Source organism: Parasteatoda tepidariorum, chromosome 3 (assembly GCF_043381705.1).
Source record: "Parasteatoda tepidariorum isolate YZ-2023 chromosome 3, CAS_Ptep_4.0, whole genome shotgun sequence".
Classification (NCBI taxonomy): Eukaryota; Metazoa; Arthropoda; class Arachnida; order Araneae; family Theridiidae; genus Parasteatoda; species Parasteatoda tepidariorum.
Window position 1 is genome coordinate 18,703,027 of NC_092206.1, and position 26,459 is coordinate 18,729,485.

Here is a 26,459-nt window from a genome sequence, read left to right on the forward strand (position 1 = left end):
TCAAACCTGAAAATTTAAATTAAGTTAAATATAAATTATCCTTGATATTATGAATGCATTATATATCGCTTTTATTTTGGCCACTCAGGCACACAAATACAACTTGTGCCAGAATTTAGTTTGTCTTATACAATAAAAAAAATTACAAAATGTAACATTTATTCGAATCAACTTTATTTTTAAAACAAAGGCTCGCCATATTTGACCACTACAGTTTCTTCTTAAAATTGTTATCTATAATCCCTATGTGGCTTAAAAATTTTCTATTTTTTCTTTTAAATATATATTTGACTTGAAGTATGTTTCAAATTTTTATATTTATTTTAATTTCTATATTTATTTTAAACTCTATATTTATTTTATTCCATCCTTTATTTATTTTGAATTTGCTCTTAAACTTTGCACTTTTTATGCAATTTTATTTTTGCAGAGAACTGTCCAGCACTTTTGCTCGATTGTGTCATCTAGTTGATGAAGTTGTTAGTGATATGCAGAATGAAATAGGCTTACTTGATCAAGATACACAGAAATTAGATGAATCAAGTAGTGCTTCTAGGATTCTTAGGTAAGACAATTTTAAACTTCTTTCCTTTAATGCAGTGACTTCTTTGTTATTGAAATTCCGCCTATACATTTTTCAATTTCTGCTGCCTTTGGTGCTTTCAGACCTGATTTGCTGTAAGTAACATATTTCTTTCAAACTAAATCCTGGATTTAAAAATTTAATGTCTGTAGTTTCTTTTTATGATCTATACCAGAGGTTTTCAACCATGTGGATGAAGGGATTCAGCTTTTAGGAGAAAAGTTTGTTGGAGGAAAACCAATCAGCTTAACTATGCGTGTTGCAATCAAAAAGACGCAGTGAAAATATTAATTAGCTAATAAACTTGTTTGAGTTTATGTGTTCATTTTTATATTTTATCTTGCTTCTCGTGTCACTCCGTCGAAAAAAATCATAATTATGACCGAAATTGATTTAGAAAGTTGTAAGCTAATTTTAATGTGTTTTTATTTGTTTAAGCCTGATAAGATCTTGTACATTTCTGTTTTACTTTAGATAAGGTTTCTGTAAATGCAAAATATTATTGACTATTTATAAAATTTTAATTTATGAAATTGAACCAATCTTTGCAAGAATTTAAACAACTACGTACAGAGTCTCTCATAATGACTACCCTTAGTAAATATTATGTAAATTTTAAAAAGAAGTGCACACTAAGGATGATAATTTAATATTTAAGTGAAGTAGAAACACACAAAAATGCTGCTAAAATATGCTGATTAGAAAGAAAGAATGGAAACTTTGAAATTAGTTTGCTAATTGTTTCTTATGCTGAAATTGTTTCTTATTATAGTCTTTTAACTTTTCCTTGTTTTCTCTGACAAATCTAACTGGTGTTAGATGTTTTAAATCCAATCTTCCTTAGTAGCAAGTTGGCAATATTCAATATTTTATTAGTTTTTTTTTTTTTTTTTTTGTCTTTTTTTCACTTAAATACTAATTTGGGACCTTTAATGTCTGTACTTGTTTGATTTCATTTTTGACTAAAAATTCTAGAAAAGTATTTTTTAATAACAGTCATTTCATATGAAGTAGGAAAAAAAACTCATCAAAACTTACTGACAACGGTTATTTAAAAGAAATCTATATTTTCTCTGTTGAGTGTTAGCAAGCATAGTTATTAAAAAAATCAGTACAACATGAATTATTAAAGTTTATTCTTATAAAATGTAACTCTGCTTTTATTCAATGTATTTATTTACATTTTTCGCGGCTGAATTTAGGAAGCAGAGAATGTATTTTTCAAGTTTCAATGTGGAAGTTGAATCCCAGATAAAATGCTAAAAAGGGCTATATTGGGCCTAAATCAAATGAGATTACACACTCAAAATAAAAATATTTGCATTATATTTGCTATATGGAAAAGTTTGCTATATTAAATTTAAAAAAAGAAAGATAAAGATAATTTATGAAATTCATGTTTACTTGAAGTAAGCAAACTTCTTTTAGACTTTAGAAAAATTGTGGAATCATTTATTTGCAATGGTGTAGATGATAAAAATAAGTTGAGAACCACTGTTATAGATCATTGTTCAATATACAATCACATGTAATTTCACAAAATTGCAATAAATAATGTAAATAAATATATTTCAATCTGNTTATTTTAAATTCTATATTTATTTTAAATTCTATATTTATTTTAAATTCTATATTTATTTTAAATTCTACATTTATTTTAAATTCTATATTTATTTTATTCCATCCTGTATTTATTTTGAATTTGCTCTTAAACTTTGCACTTTTTTATGCAATTTTATTTTTGCAGAGAACTGTCCAGCACTTTTGCTCGATTGTGTCATCTAGTTGATGAAGTTGTTAGTGATATGCAGAATGAAATTGGCTTACTTGATCAAGATACACAGAAATTAGATGAATCAAGTAGTGCTTCTAGGATTCTTAGGTGAGACAATTTTAAACTTATTTCCTTTAATGCAGTGACTTCTTTGTTATTGAAATTTCGCCTATACATTTTTCAATTTCTGCTGCCTTTGGTGCTTTCAGACCTGATTTGCTGTAAGTAGCATATTTCTTTCAAACTAAATCCTGGATTTAAAAAATTTCATGTCTGTAGTTTTTTTTTATGTTCTATACCAGAGGTTCTCTACCATGTGGGGGAAGGGATTAACCTTTTGGGAGAAAAGTAATAGTTTCTTGGGAGGAAAACCAATTAGCTTAACTATACATGTTGCAATAAAAAAGAAACAGTGACAATAATAATTAGCTAATAAACTTGTTTCAGTTTGTGTGTTTATTTTTATATTTTATCTCTCTCCTCATGTCAGTCCGTCGAGAAAATTTATAATTATGACCCCCATTGTTTTAGAAAGTTGTAAACGAATTTTAAGGTGTTTTTATTTTATAAAGCCTGATAAGATCTTGTACATTTCTGATTTATTTTAGATAATATTTTTGTAACTGCAGAACACATTAGTTGAATATTTATGAAGCTTTAATTTATGAAATTAAAATAAGTAAATCATTCTTTGCAAGATTTTAAACAACTACATACAAAGTGATTTTTAATGACTGCCCTGAATAATTATTTGGGCAGTTGTAATAAGAATTTCTTAAATAATTTGATTTTTAGAATCTTTGATAAAAATGAAATTTTAAAAAAAAGTAGACTCTCTAGGGATGATAATTTAATATTTAAGTGAGGTAGAAACAAAAATGCTGCTAAAATATGCCGATGAGGAAGAAATAATGGAAACTTTGAAATTAATTTGCTTGTCAGATGAAACTTGAAATTGTTTCTGATAAGTATTTTAACTTTTCCTTGTTTCCTTTGGCAAGTCTAACTGGTTTTGGATGTTTTTAAATCGCATCTTTCCTTACTAGCAAGTTGGCAATATTCAATATTTTATTAGTTTTTTTGTTGTCTTTTTTCACTTAAATACTAATTTGGGACCTCTAATGTCTGTACTTGTTTGATTTCATTTTTGACTAAAAATACTAGAAAAATATTTTTTAATAACAGTCATTACATATGAAGCAGAAAAAAAAACTCATCAAAACTTACTGACAACGGTAATTTAAAAGAAATCTATATTTTCTCTGTTGAGTGTTAGCAAGCATAGTTATTAAAAAAAATCAGTACAACATTAAATATTAAAGTTTATTCTTATAAAATGTAACTCTGCTTTTATTCAAGTATTGGTATTTATTTACATTTTTCGAGGCTGAATTTAGGAAGCAGAGAATGTATTTTTCAAGTTTCAATGTGGAAAGTTGAATCCCAGATAAAATGCTAAAATGGGCTATATTGGGTCTAAATCAAATGAAATTCATGTTTACTAAGTAAGCAAACTTCTTTTAGACTTTAAAAAAATTGTGGAATCATTTATTTGCAACGGTTTAGATGGTATAAATAAGTCGAGAGCCACTGTTATAGATCATTGTTCAATAAACAATCACATGTAATTTAACAAAATTGCAATAAATAATGTAAATAAATATATTTCAATCTGAAAAATTTTTTAATTAATGTATTTGTTTAATCAAAAATTTGTAATTTGAAAGGGAGGGCGATAATTATTTTAATTTTTCCATTAAAAAGGACTTTTTAAAATAATTTTCTCCATTTAGTTTTATTTGAATTTTTGGCCGGTGCTTTATTGTATACTTATTTTTCTCATGTTTATTTCCAATCATTTGTAGTTTAACTCATTGTTGATAAGTTAAACGCATCTATAAATAATTATAATTTTTTTCATTCTTTTCTAACAGTATTTATGAAACTAAATAAAAATTAAAAATATGTGGTCTTACTTCTGTAAATGGAATTTCATATGATTTTTTTTATTATTATTTTTTTTTTAAATTTGAAGTTTTTTTATTGGGATAAAAGTTTTTCCCTTATAAAACCTGAAAACTTTTTGCAAACAGAATGAATTAAAATATCTTAAACCAACCTCTACATGAACAAAATATATGATCTATGAAAATAGCTATGCAACCTAACAAAAAAATTTTACCAAAATTAATTATTATAATTTTAAATTAAATATAAATTACAAAATATTTTGCACAAATAAGAGTTGTGACAAAATAAAGGGGAAAAAACCATTTATTAAAATTCACACAAAAGTATAAAAAATTAAGAACACAGAATCTTCAAAATATCATAATACAATTTGTATAACCAATTTTAGAATAATATTATATAACCTGTTAATGTTTAACTGCATTGTTTTTATTAGACTACGTTCTTGAACCCCTTCTAAATTTTGGGAAAAGCCCAATTTCTCTGATTTTGTTAGTTCCCCAAGAAAATTTTCACCTCTGATTTTTAAAACTTATCATAATGCTGTTCTAATCACAATTGAATATAGCAAATTTATCTAATTTTTTTTCCATCATTTTTATTTATTTATATTTTAAATTTATAACTCTTTTCGAAATTTAATCTTAATAAAGTGTCTTGAATATTTTGTCAGAATTTTGTCGATTGTTATATTGAAAATTTTCTGCAAATGATGCAAATAAAAAATACCTCCCTCTTAGTCTTTTGCATTAGTAAAATAAAATTTTTTTTTCACTTAATAAAAAAGTGCAATAAAAACTGTAAACGTACTAAAAATATCCCACTGTATTAGTGAAATTTTTAGTGAGATGAGTTGAAAATTATCCGGGCTCGATGATGATTCAATTGAATCCATGAGACTTAATTTAGCCATATATGAGTTGTATATGTTTCAATTACTTAAGAAGTTTTAACTTAATCGAAAATGTTCTCAAATAGGCATGGTGATGAATTGTGTAAAAATGAAAATTATATTTTAAAAGTTTCACTGATGTTGCCTCTTAAGAATGACGAACTCTAAATAATAACTATGACCATCATAATTTAATTGAAGGGCTTGAGACAAAATAATCATAGTTCACATCACCACAGTTTACAAAAGCATCACCACTTACTTCTATTATTTTAAATGGGTTTAGTGTCATTTTTCAGTAGTATCTCTAGTCTCTAATATGACTTAAACTATTAAAACAAAAATAATTTCTCATTTCAATAAGCAAAGAGTTTGCCTTCTAAATATTCTTTTCTTCTATTTTTAGGAACAAAGCTGATTATCTATACAGTGAATTGGAAACTTTTACAGCACAGTACCTGCAATATGACCAGTGATTAATGATCTAGTTGTAAAAACTTTATGATGATATTAGAAATATTATTTATGTAGAAACCAAGCATAACTATATTTGTTTAAAACTTAGTTACTTCCTAGTGATATGCACTTTATTTTTTAAAAATAAGAATTTCTTCATAGCTGGTTTTCTTCCTTTTTTTTTCTTCTTGTGAACTTTTAAGATGAAAAAACAGCATGGAACCTTTTACTATTGCAACATTTAATTGATATTTCTTTTTTGAAATCAGTTGTTTGAATATTTTTTATGTATACTAAGCAATCATTTCAAATGCTTGTTTTTGTTAAATAACTACATTCTACTAATAACTACAAACTGTTTACAATATTTGTGTTTAATAATTGTGTTGCCATAAACTTCTCATTCTCCTGTGTGAATATTTTAAATACGTAATGCATGTTTTTTAAAATGTTGATTTTATTTTTAGGTTCTTTTTCTACTTTTTTTTTAATTGCATGATTATTTAAACAAGAATCAAACATATGAAATACATATTTATATAACCTTCTGTTATATATAAATTTTGCCTGAATGTGTTTTTCTGTTTATTGTAATGTGTTATACTCTCAAAGAATTTATGAAACAGATTGCTTAAAAAACTTGCTGATTCTGATGTCATATACGTTTCAAATTTGAATTAAATAACTTATAATGAAGGTTGATCTTACTAATATTATTTAAAATGTAATTAATGAATATGCCATGCTATTGATATGGAAGTAATAAAACACTTATATTTATGTTTATTGCATAGTTGTTGTCATTCATTTTATTAACTGCAAATTCTATTAATTCGCAAATAATGTATTTATAATATTTATTCCCTTTTAACTGTTAAGTTCTTTAGCCAAATATCCTCATTTAATAATACAAAAAAAAGCATTCTCTGTTTTACAGAAATGTTAAAAGTCAATTTGAAGCAAAGTGGTTTAAAAGGCATATGAAGCAACGATTGATGACTGCTTTTAAGTAAAAAGGAACCTTTTTTAAACTTAGTGATCTGAGTTTGAGGGCCTTTTTGTTCTTAGTATTTATTCTATTCTAGAGCAATTAAGTTAGTTCTAAAGAGTTCACCCTTGTACTATTCAAGTCCAAAAAATTTGCAAGATTATTACTCAAAACTAAGCACATAACCCATGAAAACTTTTATGGTACTAATTTCATGGAGTTAACCATAAATAAGTGGATACTTATCCATTGCCTGGGTACCAGAAGAAACTTTCTGTACCTAAATGGTCGTCAAGTATTAAAAAAATTTCTTATGATTCCTTAAGAACTATCTTTTTTTAAAAAATAAATTTGATTTTAGAAATGTTGTTATTCAAGTGCTAAAATATAAATAAAATACCAAATAAATCACTTTAGTCAAATAAATATGACATACTGATGTTGAAGTGACACATTAATCATGAAGTTTGGTGATTTTAGCCAAGCTTTTTTTCTCTAACATAGGGGTGCACAACCTGCGGCCCGCGGGCCAAATGCGGCCCTTCAACTACTGAAGTGCGGCCCGCGAGAGCTTCTAAACACAATAATTTTTTTTTTTTAATGGCAATTTTTAATCGCACTTTTAAGTCATCACGTTTTGACACAATCAATTTTAACAGATTCTTTAGTAAATGTGCGTTTAACGCGCTTTCTTTAAGCTGATTTTATAGTAAATATAAAATTTAGATTTTTTTCATAACAGTTATTTCCGCTTTTCTACGTGATTTCGAAAATCCCGAATTTTTAATAACATAAGTATTTTGATAAAGATTAAGTATTTTTGTTATTGTATCAATATCTTCATTAACTTTTTCCTTACCTAGTTTAAAATAATAATTTTCAATAACTTATTTTTAATATCTTGTACTTAAAATCTTGTTCAGCTTATACATTTAGTTAAAAAATCATGCTAAGCTATTGAGCATATTATTCAACTATATTGTTTGGGATACAGCAAACTCTATATGGTATTGTAACAGATTTAACTTAAACTATTACTAATCTGATGCTAATTATCAATCGTTATAAGAATTTTTATTTAAATATTATAAATAAATGTTTAATGCAATAAACAAATGGATTTGGGTTGTAGAAAACTCTAGATTTGCTTTGTTTAGATATTTTTCTCTGATTTTCAAATAAAGCATTTTTTTTTTTTTTGTGCATAAAAAGATTTATTAATTTGTTTCTTGTGTTTCATACTATAATTTAAAAATTTAACTAAAAGTTCAAATAAAAAAAACATTGCCAGTTGATAAAGAAAAGTACACAAAATCTTCATTTTAATCAAAATTTTTAAAAGCATTTTTTAATTAATAAACAATAAATTATTTGCAGAATTAAAATTTTTAGAAAGCAATTTAAGTCAAGAAATTTAAATATCACAAATAATGCTCTGCAAAATTAAATGATCTAATATGAGCTTATATGTACTCTACATTCTATAATGTTTAAAATAATTTGATTCTTAAAATTATGGGATGCAAAGCTTAAATATATTCCTCATATTAGATCATTAAATTTATTAGAAGCAAGGTTTTTAGGGACTAAAATATCTATCCAATACGAATATCTCTCAAATAACCAGATATTATACACTATTGACATCTGACATAAGTATCTAGTTATTAATGTTATGTGTTGGATGCCTTTAATAAGTCTTATATATCTGTCAGAAGTCTCCTAAATATACAGCAGATGTCACAATATCCATATATCTGTTGGTCATCATAGAGCTGCAATCCCCGATGGACAGATATTTCATGGATATTCAGATATCTTAGAGATCTTTGTTGGATTTTGGAATATCCAAATTTTTTGTCTAAGACAAATCTCAAAGATTTTCTGGGAATATTTGTGGCATTGTGGGGCTAGCATGTTACAACTTACGTTCTTATCATAGATTGTATGGTGATTAGTGCTTGCCTAGTTGTGTTTCATGAAACTCCGAACGTATGTAGCCTGAGTTTTGGGACACCATATATAGCAGAGGTCAGTGTGCAGGTGGGTGACCACTTTGATCAGTCTGAAGGTGCGACCGAGGGAGTGCGGTATTGGTCCTTGTTAAACTGTTCTACCATAAAGTGCACGATTCAGCGATCAGATCGTTGAGCTACCAAAACGGGGGGAGCCATCTCTTCGACTAACAATCAAAATTGTGTTGACTGTTTTCGAATCATCCTCAGGGATGTTTCTCGGTCCGTCACCAATAGCCCATTGTGCAGCTCTAGTGAGACGTAAATAAAGTACTGCTACTACTTTTGCTCAACTGTAGTGAGAAAACACACCAAATGGAACGATATTTCTCTTAATAATTTAATGTTAATTCCACTTATAGCATATTTCTCTACCATTCGAGAACTTATTAAGGGAATTGAAAACTTTTTGTACAAAATCATGAAAACTCTTTTTAATCAAATATCATTTCAAGCAAAACTGCATTTTTTTATATTTATGGTCAAAATTTTGAATTTAAAGTAGGCAAATTTTTACATTAATTAAGGTTAAACAATTTTAAATAAAAATGTACCTAAATTAAAAGAAATAGGTTAAATAGCTCCAGTTGTAAACAACTCAAAAATACGATTTTTTTTAAAAATTTTGTAACTTCGAAACTCTTTTTTCATTATAACATAATTCAATGTAATATAGTAAATAAGCAATAATAAATATGCATTAAGAAATTATTTATTTTATAAAATTATCATTGGATAAAGGAATTTTAGAATTGTGTGCAAAAAATTTTCTATTTGCTTTACAATTCCCTGAGGTACGGTGAAATAGGCTAAATGAAAAATTAATATTAAAAAGGTGAAATATTTTTGAGGGTGAGATACTTAAAAATCCGTTCAATAAAACAAAGTTTTATTTGGGGTAGATCTGTTTAGAAAAAATAAACTGCCTACCTTCCTATATTTTGGAAGATATATTGTTTATTTATTTGCACACTGTACGTCTATTCTCTTTCAAGTTGCACCAAACATTGATTGATTTAAAGTTTTTCCAAGAAGCAGAATGTAAGGAATTTTATTAAGCGCCATCTATATTAAATTTTGTTCATGAATAATAATAATATTTATGTAACTTTCTGAAATTGAGATCTGGCAAGATAAACAAAAATTGCGTCCGATTGCGCAATAGTTGTTTAGAAATGAGAAATGTTTGATTTACTAGAAGAATGTAGTTTCAGTTTTTACTTTCTCTCATTGTTTATAACGAATTTAGTAATTCAATGAACTTTGAAAGGACGAATACTTACCAATGCATCGATGAAGTATTTCACGATTAGAAAAATTTATTCCATAGCCTTTCAACTTTGAATTTAAAAAAAAGAAAAAACGTATATTATAATTTAGAACATATCATGAAGTACAAACATTATTTTAATTTTTAAATCTATATTTTTGCCTCTTGATCTTAACATGTGCTTGCATACATAAGAATACAACTTTTTTTTCAATATGTTTTCATCTATAGACACATTGTCATTTAATTTACCTTCACAGCCAGTAGGTTAGTATAACTTACTGTTTTCTAGCATCTTATACACTTTTAAAATTTAATTTTGCTTATATTTTTGCTATGGATATTAAAATGTCATTAAATTATAAGTCGCCTGTAGTATGTAATTACTAATAATTTGTTTTATTAATATAACTTAAATCAATAAATAACTGAAAATATATGAGAGGAACTTTCTTGTTTTGTTTTTTTAAATAATGGGGAATAAACAAATTATGACGTATCTTCAATACTCATCTTGTTTTTTTTCTTCATTATAATAAACTATATACCAATAATATTTTGGTTTTTTGTTTGTGTTTTAATTTGATAGTCCATGCACAAATAGATCTCCCAGAAAGCCTCAGACCAATCAGATTTGTGGAAGAAATTTTGATTTAACTTACTCAGTAATTAGATAAAATCTTCTTTGAGACTCGTAATTATCAGAAGTTAACTTACTATGTTTACAGTTAATGTGTTCTTGAATTAGTGGAAAACGTCTGAATCAATAATTTTTAGCAAATCAGATGATTGCTCTTTGTGTTAATCATTTTGCATCCACATTACTTTTTTGAATTTGAGGAGAATTATAATAATTTGTCGTTAATTTTAATTTTGCTCCTATATAATATACTTCTATAATGGGGGGAAGAATTTTCTATTTTGATTTGCTTCAGAATAATAAAATAACACCGTGAGAAACTAGAAAAAGACAATGGAATATTTCTGTATTATGATCTGTTGCACCAATTACAATCACCAAGGTGCCAAATAGATTTTAAATTTGCAAATTTTTTTAAAAAAACATATATTTATTTGCCCGGGGGTGGCTACAAGTTATACCTTTTCAGTTTTTCTGTGATGTTTTTAGTTTCTCACGAGCAGATGCCCGGAAGTTGCAAAGACTTAGCATTTATTCTGCCACAGATCACAGTACGGAAATTTCCTTAAAAACATCACAGAATGGAACCAACCCGAAGGGTAATATTAATAGCTATTCTGGGAACCTCAATATGTTTATTTTTAAAATTTGCAAGTTATTGGATCCCTTGCAATTGTAGTTGATACGGCAGATTACGATACGGAAGTATTCTCTTATAATAAAGCTCTTAAGTTCAAGAGAACAAAATAATTGTTTTATAATGTCACTAGATATAACTTTTTATTATGATAATTATTAATTACAATGCTAGTAATTAGTGGTGATCGGTTAGCTAGATACCTCTAAAATTTGATATAGGCTATCTTAAATATGTTCTTTGTTTTGTGTTTTTGTCTCACAATAGTTATGAAAAGTTCAAAAAGTACGTACATCCTGAAGGGGGGGGAGGGGATTTGCCAATTTGTGCGGTTTTGTACGATGGGGAGGTATTATACAAAGTACGTACATTATAAGCATGCAACAAATTTAAATTTGACTTTTTCCTACACACTCCTTAAATAAATATTAAATTTTATTTAAAACATAATTATTTTAATTTTTATGAAAAGGAGGAGTAGGCTAATAAAATGTATGTACTCTAAGGGGGAGAAGTAAGACTTTATGTACGGTAATGTACGAAGGGGGGGAGGGAGTTAAAATTTCTCCATTTTCGTGTACGGTTTCATCACAATCTTGAACATTAAACATTTTTTGTATTGCAATTTTCCTTTTGATTTTTTTTTATTATTTTTTTTTGGGGGGGGGGAATTCTAATAGAGACTGAAACTGATGAATATGCATTCAGGCTAGTAAATTCTTATTGACTGGTAATTTGGATCAATGACTAAATTTTTAAAAATTTCTAACTCTATATAAACTTTTATTTGCTTATAAATTCTTGATATTTATTGGAAATATAATTCATGAAATGAAATTATTTTATTTTTGTAAATTAAATGAATTATTTTAATGAAATTATAATTATATTTGTGGCCTTATTATGTGATTTTGATTGGATTAAGTTATAAGTTTAGAGTTTTAATTGTTATTTAAACTATGAAGTGATAAGATTAATAATTATGAATATTTGATTTTATGTGTCATAAGTTTTAATAGTCTACTATACTAACTATGGGATTGTGTAGGTACATATCTAATATTCCAATAATTTAAAGGTATTAAATAATTTAATTTTTATTGAACTGATAGTGAATTAAATAATTTAGTGCTGCAGTACTAAATAAAATTAAAGTAGATTAATTGGTTATAATTAGTTCATAGATTTCATTGAGATGTGATTCTGATGCCAAATCAGTTTTAAATAATGTTTTAAGTTTTCTCTCAATGTGATTATACATTGAATTTGTCTTATGGCTCTTTAATAGAGTTATTATACCATTTACAATAACAAAATTATGAAATTGTGTTAATTTTATGTTCTCAAAAATTGTAAATCTAACTTAAAGTACAATGTTATATTTATATTATTGGCAAATATGTCCTTATTGTGTGGAGAATATTACGTTTGAAATATAAGCAAGGTTAAAAAATTAGTTCATAATGCAGTGCTTTCATCATAGAAAAAAAATGGGTAAGAATTTCTCACCCTTTCTCAAAAACAGGGTGAGATTTCTAAAAAAACACAAAAACTCTTGAAAAAAAAATTCCTTAATTATAATACATTTTTAATGTCTTCTATTTTTTAAAGCATTGAATATTTTTGGTGCATCAACATATAAGATTTTGCCTTTACAAGGTATTTGTCCATCTCACATTAGCACATAAAATATTTCAACGTCTTACATGAAGAAACCTAACCTACGGTAAACATGTGGTTGCAGAGAAATGTATTCTGAAAGGGGTTCTGCGGTTGTGTTCTGTTGTTCGAAAAGGTTCTGAACAATACTGGTAAATAGGGAAGCTAGATAGATAAAGAGGCAGATGTTGAAAATAATGAAAGATCCAGGAAGAGAAGTGAAACAGATTTTATTCTAAATGCGTAATTCTAAGCTTTTTTCGAAAATGCGAGAAATTAACGAATTTGGAAATGGATTTATAGAATGTGCGAATTTCTCGCGGTAATAATTTTTTAATGCGAGAAAAAGGAAAAAATATGCAAGATTCTCGTGCTGTAGTTAAAACACTGCATAATGGTTGAACTAACTATTTTTACTCTTAGTTTAAATTGCATAAAATCTAATTTTTATTGTTCTTATGTATTTTTACAAAAAAAAATATTTAATTTTTAGAAAGATCTTTTTGTCGCAATCTTGGATTGACTGGTGAATTTCAAGAAATTAACTCTACTAGATCTTTGCGAGCTTTTGTTGAAGTATTGGAGCAGCCTGTCTCAATTGGTGCAAGGTTTCGTTATAAATGTGAAGGTCGATCTGCTGGGTGTATAAGAGGTGTTAATAGTACAGACAAGCAGAAAACTTACCCGACTATTAAGGTAAAAGATTTTTATTATTTCTGAAACAGAATGATTTATTATTATTCATTTCATTGTAAAGAATGCTGTAACAAATCAGGCCTTCTGAAATCATTATAAAATAAAACTTTCGAAACATTCCAAGAATGTATATTTAAGCAGTTTCCTTTATCTATAACCACCTAAATTCGATGAGATAAATTTTTGGTTGGTTAACAATGCAAATATTTGCTTTACTATAAAATTTGCAATATATATATATATATCTGTGTGTGCATGTCATTTTCTTAATTGAAAGTATTTAAAAATGTTCTCTATTATGTAATCTTGGAAAGTTAGAAACTTTAAAACATATAAATGCTTTAAAAGTTGAAAAAACTTCCTTGATTCTTAAATATATAATTTTTAATGTACATTTTATTATAAATTTTTCCCCATAAATTTCAAAATTGTTTTAAGCTTGCTGTTCTTGAATGATTTGTACCCGAACACTGGATGTAAAGTTTCGTCTTTACTATGTAATTTCTGATTTATATCACCCCTTATAACCCTTACCCCCCTTTTACCCTTTTATTATCGTCAATATATTGATGATACTGTTCATTTTCTGAGAGGTGTCATAGTGACTTTTTGAATTGAAGATGATTGAGAAAAGTAGTTGCATTCTTTCTATCTATTGTTTAAAAAATTCTGTATTATGTTTTTAGCGTGATTCATTTTTTATACTTAAGCAGTTATTTCATATTCTCAATTTTATAACTTACTAAGCTAGCAAATAATTTTACAGGTTCATGGATATCAGGGTGCTGCAAGTGTAGTTGTTTCTTGTGTTACTAAGGACGGGCCGCCTTATTTTCCACATCCTCACAATTTAGTTGGCAAAACTTGTGCTAATGGAGTGTGCTACAAGACAATTAATTCTCCTGATATGGTTTGCAGGTATAAAAATGTCCATCATTTATTTTTTTTCATTAAGATTTTGTAAATTTTTAAGTAAAGAAAACTTGTTTTCCATCCCATGAAGCTATTGCAGTTTGAGAAAGTGAAAAAAAATGGTTTATTTTTGATAACCTATTTTTAAGAAGTCTATGCTTGTGTGTTAATTATATACAAATACCCCCTTGTTAGAGTATTTAATGCAATATGTTGCTTTTTATTTTTAATGATGATTAACGATTGAAATGATTGTTTATAGTTTTTCATATGGCTCTAAAAGGATAATCTAGCCTGCTATGAATAACAACTTAGAAACTAAACCTGGAAAAAAACTTTTTGGATCAAATAATTACGATGTTCAAAAGTATTAATACTATTTAATGAGTATTTTTCAATTTTAAATCTACTGCACAGCTTGTCAAGAAATAAGCATTTTACCATTTGGTTATATTTNGCTCAAAGAGAAAACGTAGAAGATGCTTTGTTAAGATGGTTCGAAATCTTGTTCAAAATGTAAAAATCTTGCATTCTTTGCACATTGTAGATAAGAAAATTGATGAACTCAATTTAAAATCAAATTGTGTTCAATCAAAAATCACAAATTTTTTTCATAAAAAGTGAAAATAAAACTAATATTTAGCTACGTAATTACTCTTTCCATCAATTTTTGCTTTATTATCTGTTAATTAGTTAATAATTTTTTTAATGACTTATGCAAAAATGCAAATCCAATTTTCAATCATTCAACTGTCTTATGCAAAAAATATTCTTCAAAAAATTTGGATATAGTGAACCATCGGTTATAGTGGACACATTACTGAGTCCGCAGACGGTTCACTATAGCGGGGTTCGACTGTATTTATTGATGAAAGTGAAGAAAATTAAGCAATATTAAAAATCAATATTTATTTTATCCATTTATTTATTTATTTATTTTTTTACAGATTCAAGTTAATCCTTTCTTGTAGTGTTTTTGCTATCAGTATTTTGGAACATTAAATTAGTTTTTATCTTTATTGTAGTTTTGCCAATCTCGGAATACAATGTGTGAAAAAAAAGGATATCAAAGAATCTCTATCGCACAGGGAAGCAATTCAAGTTGATCCATTTGGGAGTAAGTTAAATTTTACCTTTTTCATATATATATTTTTTTAAATATTTAAGAGAATACAAAGATGATTGTATTCTGGAGGTATGTCGCAATTCTTTGTTACTCATATCATTTTTCTGGGTTTAAAAATTAGAAGCAAGGCATGCAATTTTTGCTTGAATATCATAGAATTCCACATATTTCAAGACCATTGGTTCCCTGACTTCAGCAAACAAAAAATTGTAACCCAACAAAATTTTTAAGCTTTTGCTAATTACCATTAACGAGACATTTACTCACATTCTTCCTCCAATTTGAGTCTTGGTTTGGCGGATTTTCGCCATTTTGAATATTTGGAACTGCTCTCGAATCTGCTAATATTGCAATTCTTATTTGCAAAATTTTAATATTATTGATTTTCGTATTTGCCTGATTTAAGAGCTACACATTGCAATACGTACTCACTCGATTAAAAATTTTTACATTGCAATTCCTATTCACTTAATTAAAGGATTCAATATCGCGATTTGTATTTACATGTTTTTAAAATCCAATTGGTATTCAAGCATTTGTAATATAAATCCTCGATTTCTACATGTACACGTTATTTAAAAGCTACGCATTGCAATTTATATTCACATGATCTAATAATTATGCACAGTAATTTGTATTTACCCGATTTAAAAATCCAATATTGCAATTTATATTTTCGTGTTTTTAAAATCCAATATTGAAGTTCATATTCATGCAGTTTTAAGATCCAATATCACTATTCATATTCGCAGGATTTTAAAATCCAATATCACGATTCTTTTTAGAAGTAAGTTTTTCTTGAATTAGTTATTCTAAAGATGTGATATTTGGCATTAGTAGGTAATTTAGTTATAAATGTTAGTCCAAAAATTTTTGTTAAATATGAAACATGTATGGTGCATAAATTGATAATGATTTTTTGCACAGAAAATTTTTCACTTTGTGCCTCAATCACCCCTGAGAATAGTAAATTAACACTTTTTTTTTATTTTGAGAATTATAAATTTTTGTGATATGGAGTTACTTATTATATACTTTATTTAACAGTTTCTTTATTTCATAAATGTGCAAATATAAACTCGAAGATGAAAAAATATACTTATCACCTTCCTATTCAGGTGACAAAAAAAATATACATATTAAAATTTATCTTACATCTGGTGAGAAATGTGAATTGTTTTAAAAATGAGTAAGAAAAAAAATTATTCATCAAATAGTGCTCATGAAAGCAAAATACAAATCAGGAGAAAAATACAAATGACTATTTTACTTGTATATTTTTAGGAAATAATAGGGGGGGAAAATAGTTCATAAAAAAAACTTATTTGACAGAAAGCTAATGGATAAACCATTATTTGTTTGTATAAATTGACAGAAATGAGAGTTTTGTCAATAATAGTTTAAAATGAAATATTCTGTATTTAAAATTTGCAAGAAAATTGCCATATTTTCATGCAGTTCAAGAGCTAAATAAAATTCTAATAAAACTTTTGTCTAGTCTTCTCCCCTATTCAGATCCTTTGACTTTTTAAGCAATAGACCAGTTTGATTTTAATGAGAAAAGCAAATTATTAAAAAAAAGTATACTATGGATGCAGCAAATTATATTTCTAAAAATACAAATGTTTGGGTGTTAGAAAGAAAAAAAAGCATTTCTTTTTAATTGCAATTATCAAATGTAACTTTATTTTGCAAATCCCAGTATGAAAATATTATAGATTTTTATACTCAATTTTTAATGCATTGAAATTGAGTTTTGATAAAGAAGAAAAATCGTCGCCAATAGCCCATTGTGCAGCTCTAGTGAGACACAAATTAACAACAACAACAAGATAAAGAAGAAAAATTTTGACACCATGTTTGTTTCTTCAGTGAAGAAAGGTTTAAAAAAATTTTCTAGTTAGCTGATATATATCATTTTTCTGATTAGTATAATTTTAATTTCTGTTAAGAAAATATTTACTATAGTTAGAAAATTTATGTTATTTAGTCATTCATAATTTTCATTATAATGAAGCTTTTGTACTGATGATGGTGCTGATAACAACTATATATCTTGCAACTATTTTTATTTATGTTCTTCAATATGTTATCATACCCAAGTGTTCTTTAGGGCATTGCTTTGTCTTAATTATTTAAACATATACTGGTCAATAACTGGTAACTTTATATATTATTTAATAGTTTTTGAAAAATTGTGATGATTGTATATTTTTATTTTCACTCTCTGATATGTAATGCTTATTAAAAGCAAATAAATAAATACATGCACATTACAAATGACTTTACCAGCAATATTCTTTTATAATCAGTAAATCTTTTCTGATATTAAAAGAAAAACACTAATATTTTAATTTTTTGTCTTGTGAATTAAATTTGTAATAGTAACATTTTTACTTTTCAGCTGGTTTCTCTCATCATCTTGAACCAGGAAAGATTAATCTGAATTGTTTAAGGCTCTGCTTCCAAGTCTTCTTACCTAATGAAACCGGTAAAATGTGCATCCCTCTCTCTCCTGTTGTAAGCAATGCAATTTATGATAATAGTGAGTATGATAAAGACATTTTTTTGACTTTTTTAAAAATGTGATTATCAAAACTTATGTCTAATTCTTCAATTCTGCTAATATGCATCATATAAAAATTCAATGTGACATTGCTAATTTTATAAAAAAAAATTTAACATTTAAATTGTTGATATTTACAGCAGTATTCTGATTGATTTATTATATTTTGTATTATTTACTTTAGTTTTCTGTCACATATATTCAAAATAATGCTATTAACTATTTGTTTTAAAAACCAGGCGTCCACTGTAATTTTATTTATATATAAAAAAAAGGAGGAGTTTGTTAATGATTGTCAAAAAAGAAGAAAGGTCTCATGAAAGAGGATGTTGTTCTGCTGGAATGTATATTTTGTATATTTATTCCTATTGATTTATGCTAATTTTCAGATCGTTAAAATGTAATGTCGAGTTAAGAAGAATTATTCTTTTTTGACGCCTCTTTCAATTTGGTTTTTATCAAAATTTTATTGTTATTTACTTTTGTACTATTTAATTGGTTTTAAAAGTAATGTTTTTAAATGTTTTACAATATTGTTCTCTTGTAAATTTTGCACGTTTATCTTTTAAATTGCTCGGCGCAGCTTGTCCTCTCTGGACCTTGCGCCATTAAAACTTACATTCAATTCAATTCATTCTTTTAAATTGCTCTTTTAAATTATTCTTTTAATTGACACTTTTAATATATTGCTGTTTTAATGTTTATCACCTTACATGATTTTAGCTGTTCTACCCCCGCCATGTTCATGGGCTGTTGCCATGTCTGATGTGTATTTTATGTAATTTGTGTTTGTACTGTTCTCTGGATTTTTTTTGATTTTAATAAACATTTACCCGTATGCCCTAAATAAGGGCGGGTCGGGGTAAATTCTTCCATTATCAATATGCCAAGTTTTTAAATAGGAAATTTTGACCTCAGAGATGTTTTGGCCAGCCAAATGAGTTCGATGNTCTTCTTACCTAATGAAACCGGTAAAATGTGCATCCCTCTCTCACCTGTTGTAAGCAATGCAATTTATGATAATAGTGAGTATGATAAAGACATTTTTTTGACTTTTTTAAAAATGTGATTATCAAAACTTATGTCTAATTCTTCAATTCTGCTAATATGCATCATATAAAAATTCAATGTGACATTGCTAATTTTATAAAAAAAAATTTAACATTTAAATTGTTGATATTTACAGCAGTATTCTGATTGATTTATTATATTTTGTATTATTTACTTTAGTTTTCTGTCACATTTATTCAAAATAATGCTATTAACTATTTGTTTTAAAAACCAAGCTTCCACTGTTTTTTTTTATTTATTTATTTATTTATTAAAAAAAGTAGGATTTTGTTAATGATTGTCAAAAAATAAGAAAGGTGTCATATGAAAGAGGATGTTGTCCTGCTGGAATGCATATTTTGTATATTTGTTCCTATTGATTTATGCTAATTTTCAGATCGTTAAAATGTAATGTCAAGTCAAGAAAAATTATCCTTTTTTTTAACGCCTCTTTCAATTTGCTTTTTATAAAAATTTTAAGGCCTCAAAAGTTCTTGTAACATTTGTGTTATGACTAGAGAAGTTACCATAATGAAATAATTACCTATTATTAATATGCCAAGTTTTTAAATGGGAAATTTTGACCTCAGAGATGTTTTGGCCAGCCAATTGAGTTTGACGAACGAGGTATTGGAAATCTTGTTGAAGGCTGGAAAGAGATTGTAAACAACTGACGAGAATACATTATTGATGAATTAGTTAGTAATTTGTATCAAAAAGTAAACTTTTATGATATTTAAAAAAAAAAACAACAACGGTGAATTAAAAACCTGTCCAAAATATTATCATATATTAAATTTATTATTGATTTTGACTTAATTTTATTATAGAAACAGTATCTGATCTCACCATTACGAAGTTGAGTCATTCTTCTGCTCCAGTTACAGGTGGTCAAGAAGTTATTTTATTATGTGATCAAGTGAATAAGGGTAAGCTTTCTAACCTTTCATTAATGTGTAATAATATATTTTATCATACTCTTTTTGCTTTATTGTAATTTGATTATTTTATAGTGTACCATATTTTTTCAAGGTTTTTAACATATTTAAATTTTAAGTAATTTGCTTTTTCCCTGTTTTTGCTTTTTATGTGAAATAATTACCTATTTGTATACTTTATTTCTTTTTTTTAAATATTTTTAATAATCTTTGTTTCTAAAAGCTGAAAAACTAAAAATCTGATTAGTAGTAATTGTAACATTTATAGAATAATGTCAAAAAAGGATTGATTTTTTGTAGTCATATTTGTTCATTGATACGGATTCAAATTTTTTATTTATTTATTTAGAGCTTTGATACCTTTTCTGATTAAATATTAGCTTAAGGATAAAGAGGAAAGAAATCATATTTTTTTTGTGTGTAATAATATTTTTTATATTACTGCTTTTACTTTATTGTAATTTTATTGTTTTAATGCACCATATTTTTTCAATCCTTTTTTTTTAACACATTAAAATTTTAAATAATTTACTTTGTAAAAAAGATTCGTGTTTAGAAAAAGCTGTTTGTATATTATATTTCCTTTTTAAATATTTTTAATAACCTTTATTTGTTTCTAAAAGTTGAGATAATTAAAATTGTAATATTTTTGGGTACAAAAATTCAGGTGCAAAAAAATTCAACCATTTTGTTTAAAATTTTTTTTCCATTTTATTTATTTATTTTTTTATTCTATGTAACTTTTATGTGTTAAAAATAAACTTAACAAAAGTTGGCAGAGGTCAATGTTTTTTGGTGACTTTTTGCTTGTGCCCGGCTAACCTAAATGTACCCATTTTTGATATAATTTAGAAAAATTATTAATTAAAAAATTTTTGTACTAAGACATTAATTGTTGTAATTTATATTGGCAATGGATGGAAATTTTTTTTTCTTATTAAGGGTTTTGTTACTTTTTTTGATTAAATATTAGCTTAGATTTAAGGGGGTAGCTTAGATTAAGAATGCTATTTTTAGAAAATAAATTAAATTGCTATTGGTGTACTTTTTCAAATACTAAATATGATAATTGAAAGGGATTTATTGTAAAATAGCCAGTTGAAAGAAAGGAAAGAACTGGAAATTATTACATCAAAATAAGAAGTAAAAGGGAATCCCTGGAAAAATGAAAAGCAGGTTCAAAAATTAAAAACTGTTTTAAAGAATTGTATCTCCAAAGTGATGATTAAACAAATCGATCAACCTTTCTAGAGCATCAAATTTTCTGTAATTAGTTTTTGTAAATTGAATATGTCACATAAAATACGCATTGCCTCCTAGAAATCCAAAATGCATAGTTTTTGGCTAATTAATTATCATGGTCTATAATCACTATTCTTGAATTTGTTTTAACAATTTGTTTATGTATGCATTGATAATTCTAAAATATTACATACTCCTTTTTTAGTAAGTTTTTACTAATTTTAAGTTGAAAAGGAGTTTTTTTTTTTCCATTTTAATTTGCAATGGAAAATAGGGTTTAAAAAATATCAAGTCAAAATCTTATTTTAAAGAATTAATTTCCTTCTAGAAATATATGTTTATAATAAAGTGCTATATTTATGTACTTCTACCAAGTAAAGTACCAATCAGCTAGATTGTCAAATTAACCAATTATTAAAAAAAAAAATTTTCTTTGATTTGTAGATGATATTCAGATATTATTCTATGAAGAAGTAAACAATAAAATAATTTGGTGTGCCAATGGAAAATTTGCTCCTCATCATGTTCATCGCAAAGCAGCGATATCTTTTCAAACTCCTCCCTACAGAGATGTAACTGTTCCCCAAGGTGTTGATTGCTTTGTTCAGTTGCGCAGACCTTCAGATGGAGCTGTTGGTAAACCTAGGACATTTTGTTTCATCCCATTAAAACAAGGTACTTTACTGAAAAATTATTTTGATATTTAATGCATTACTTCCCAAGTTAAAATATCATTTAAATAAAGTTTTTGTGAAGTTAATGATTTTAATCCTTTCACAACCAGTTTTTTTTTTTTTAAATTTTTTTTTTACAACAGAGCAATTTTGGTAGCGTAAACTATGAGTAGGGCACACTAGGGTGCTAAAACTAAGATGTCATATTTTTAGGAAGATTTTAAACACTGATTTAAGACCGGGACATATATATATCCCATCAGTCCTGACAACTGGGACATATGTGTCCCAGTAGTCTTTAATGAGTAATTTTGTAAAACAAACCAATGCTCACATAGGACTGTTGGGATAATGTGTTCCCACTATTCAAGACGAGAGGGACACATATGCCCCGCTAATAAAAACAGAAGTAAAACTTTGCCACTTATCAGTTTATTAAAGGTAATCCACTTCGTGAGTAACTTCTCTGGCCTTATATGTATAGATCAATCAAAATTTAATCGAAAATGGGCGGTATTTTTCAAAACTGAACTATTTACGTTCATACAGTATGGAATGAGCTGCTACAACACTTCAAAAACGCAGGAATTGCATTATGTACGGTAGTGCCATCTATGTTCTGTGAATAAAAATACCGTCAAAAATATTGGCAGGACTGGTGGGAAAGTCTCCCATTAGACAGAGAAGCGTTTCTGTCTCAAAAGATTTTTTTTGAAATTTGCTTGGGATGTATGTGTCCCGTTAGGCTCGAAAGGGATAAAATGTTTCCATTTTAAACATAATTCTGTGTCAAAAGAAGTTATTTGGATTGCTTTAAATCTCAAGTCTTACTTAAAATGTACCGTTATTTTAGGCATGAATTAAATTTGTAATAAAGGATTCTTTAGTAAACTGTTGCTGTATTTGTATTTAAAGATTTTTGATCTTTATTAATTTTTGTCTAGATCCTGAAGGTCTGGCTAGGAAGCGTAATAAATTTGAGGCACTAAGGCTTAGTCAAATACTTCAACCAAGTAATTTGCCTTCAAGTAGTAATAATGGTAATGTTATTTTTGTTTTTATTATTTTTCAAAATTTGCTATACTTTAATGAGTACAATTAGGAAAAAGTTATAGTATACTAAGTTGTTATTGAATAACATTGTTTAAAAAATATCATTAAAAAATTACCGAGCAAAGTGCAATCTACTTCCATAAATGCATGTTTTATGATAAAAAAAACCAACATTTGATTAATGTTAATACATGTTTTTATTTAAAAAAAATGTGAAAAATGTTTTAAAGAATAAATGGATTTTAAAAGATAATGGAAAGGATTTTCCAAATTAGAAGAATTGATTTTATTTTAACATTTTAAAAATTACTGAATTGTTTATAAAAGTGTTATTTTAAATTGACATATTATAAAAAAAATTGTATTTTTTAAAATAAATTGCTTTCAATTCTTCTATATTTAAAGAATTTTAGTTTCTACAAAATTAAAATGAAATATTCATAAACTGCATTTGATTTTATTAGATATCAAACTGTTTTGAGTGTTTTATGTAAACATGACATCATTGCAGTTTAAAGTTTATGTAATTTCATTATACCAATCAGTACTAATTGTTATTATTTTTTTATAGCTGAGCCATTAGCTACGCCTAGAGTTATTAAACAAGCTGTTAGATCGAAAATCAGTCCAACTAATGGTTTGTATTTTAATTCATCATTTATATCTTTACTCTTCAAGAGATAATCTTCTATGAGTAAACATGTGTTGCATGATTTCAAAGTACATTTATGACAGTGTTGTTTGTGGTGTAACCAATTCTGTTTTTTCCTCCTATTAAATACTGCATTCAATTTATTCCAATTTGTATTAATGACACATTAACTTCTATCACAAAGGTGTTTATGTTTGATACTTTTATTTGATGATACTGATTGGTGGTAAAAATCAAAATCCAATTCAATTGAATCATACAAAATCTGCCTGTTTCATTCTGCTTTAATTTATATCAAAATAAGTGTTTTAGCTAATTAAACTTATGCTACAAAGCTTTTAATTAGCTTCTTTAGTTTGCAACAATTTTGTCATTAATCATTAAAAGATGGAGTTTTTTAATACAGATGCCACCTAAACATATTTCTTATTACGTTAATTTCTTCAATAATATTTATTGATAGAGAAATTCATTCCATTACCATTTTTAATTTGTTTGTCTTATAAGCAGATTGACTTTTATTAATTTTTTTAATTTTATTTTCCATTGTTTTAAAGCTTTATTAGAATTTTGCAATATTTTTGTAACCCTAATGTTATTAGAAAAATTTATTGAATAGAAAGGGGCACTTCTTAGTTGAGAATAAGAATATAGCTTCTATTCTAATTTTTGATGTTTAATTTTATTTATTTATAAATTTTTTTCATCATTGATTTTTCACTCTGTAGTTTTTAATGCGTGGGTGAATAGTTTTACGCCAAAATTCTAGTTTTAAAGGTTTCATAGGTTTTATTCTTCTTTTTTTAATTCAGTTATACATGTTATGAATATTTTTTGAAATTATTAAGTTCATTCGAATAAAATTCTAGAAGGGAGAATGTTCTTTCGAATGTTTTTTTCTTATGATAATATAATTGAATTTTTCTAGCACTCTAGAGTTTTTTCAGGCTTCTATTTTTGAAGATGGGGAATAGAAGTCTGCAAAAACAACTAATAGTACATCAATCTTATAGAAATTTTCACACTTCTTTTAGATTTTAAAGAAAATTTTACTTTATTTTAAACTTAACTCTGTTTAAAATGTCAATTTTAGTTTTTTTTTTTTTAAATTCTTCATTTAATCATGAATTCTACTTATCTTAGATCAAAAAATATTTGATTTTTGAGCTCTTTTTAAAATCCATTTTCCAGCCTCTGAATTTTAATATGAAAATTTTATTAAATATTCAATTGTTTTTTATATGTCATAAGTTGGAATAAAATAATTTTATTATATATCTGTGTATAATATATCTTATAATATATTTTTGCTACAAACTTTTTTTTAAAAATCTTTTCATCCTTTGTTAATGATGAGCTGTACTTGCCTTTGAACAGAAAATATTTTGTTTTTTAAAGAAAATATTTAGTTCTTTGAACTCCAATTCTCTACAGTTAAACTTCAAAATGTTTATATGAAAATTTTATTTAATATTATTCAAACGTTTTTTATATACATTGACTAGAATAAAACTATTTAATGTATGAAAAATTCAGTGATATTTTTTTTCTTCTGTCCTTAAAATACATTTATCTTCCTAACAGAATTTAGACATATTTTAAAATATAGATATACTATATTAGTACATATTTCGTTATTACATTACTCATGTTATCTTACTACTTATTCTTTATAGGAATGGTGAATAATTTTACCAGCAATATTGTGTCTTCTACTAACTATCAGTTAAACTCAAATCTTTCTGGCAGTGATTTCAAACAGAAAAGAAGTGTTCAAATGCTTAGTCAAGAAAAGTGTCATATATCTGAAAGCAGATCAACTCACAACACTGCTTTACTAGAATCTCGTCAAAAGGTAGATGATATTTTAGCTATTGCAAAAGATCAGGTTGGCATTGGAAACTCACACTTTTATGATTCTCAGAGTGATGATAATCTCGATAAGTTGAGCAGTCTTGACATTGGTATGGATCCATGTGACATGGATGTTAATTTAAGTAATATCACGCTGGATTCTTTTTCTGATGCTTCTAGCCTTAATCTTTCTGCAGCATTGATGGATACAAGGAACTGATACAAATTTCATCTTTTTGGAAGTGTAACCTTATCTTTGCTTACAAATAACTCTACAGGACAGTATTGATTGCTGTTAAAAGTTTTATTTTTCATATTTCACTGCTGTATATAAGATTTTAAGAAATATCATTTGTATAAAATATATCTGTAAAATATTATATGTCATGTTTGCTTCTCTAAATATTTTAATATTGTTTATAAATAAAAATAATTATTTTGTTGTGTTATTGCAATGCTTTGTTAAGAAATGTTTAAAAAAAGAAAATTTGTGACTTGGGACTATTATCGAATCAGTAAAACAAAAATTTCTCTTGTGCTTTGGTACTCAAAATTAAAAAAACATTTAGGTAGATTATCTTCAGTGTTACTTCACTGATTTCAATAAATGTTGGTTCGAACGTATTTTAATAAATTTAAAGAAAAATCAACAGTTATATATTGTAATACTTATTACAGTCAGAAGGTAGGAAACCGTAGCTTTTCACGGTGAGAATGGTCAGACTGTGAGAGATTTTCATGTTTTCTTCCTCCGTGTAATGCAAATGTGGGATAGTTCCGTCAAAAAGTCTTCCACAAAGGCTAGTTTGTC

General features: G+C 26.5%; 2 protein-coding genes across 3 annotated transcripts in view; both read left to right on the forward strand.

Moving 5' to 3' along the window:
- The window catches only part of LOC107457351 (Mitochondrial assembly regulatory factor), a 28,627-nt gene extending 22,165 nt beyond the window's left edge, over positions 1 to 6,462 (forward strand). For both annotated transcript variants that reach the window (XM_043045137.2, XM_043045186.2), the window contains 2 exons: positions 431 to 565; positions 5,627 to 6,462. In XM_043045137.2, the coding sequence (XP_042901071.1) occupies positions 431 to 565; positions 5,627 to 5,696 (205 nt within the window). In that variant the 3' untranslated portion in view covers positions 5,697 to 6,462. The remainder of the gene's footprint in view (positions 1 to 430; positions 566 to 5,626) is intronic.
- A 3,344-nt stretch (positions 6,463 to 9,806) lies between these two features.
- LOC107453452 (embryonic polarity protein dorsal) lies at positions 9,807 to 26,097 on the forward strand. Its single transcript, XM_043045018.2, has 10 exons — positions 9,807 to 10,216; positions 13,379 to 13,581; positions 14,348 to 14,499; positions 15,519 to 15,610; positions 18,024 to 18,164; positions 20,066 to 20,164; positions 21,860 to 22,090; positions 23,034 to 23,129; positions 23,714 to 23,779; positions 25,471 to 26,097. The coding sequence occupies exons 1-10, from the start codon at positions 10,165 to 10,167 to the stop codon at positions 25,866 to 25,868; spliced, it is 1,530 nt and encodes a 509-aa protein (XP_042900952.1). The 5' UTR covers positions 9,807 to 10,164; the 3' UTR covers positions 25,869 to 26,097.
- The last annotated feature ends 362 nt before the right edge of the window (positions 26,098 to 26,459 follow it).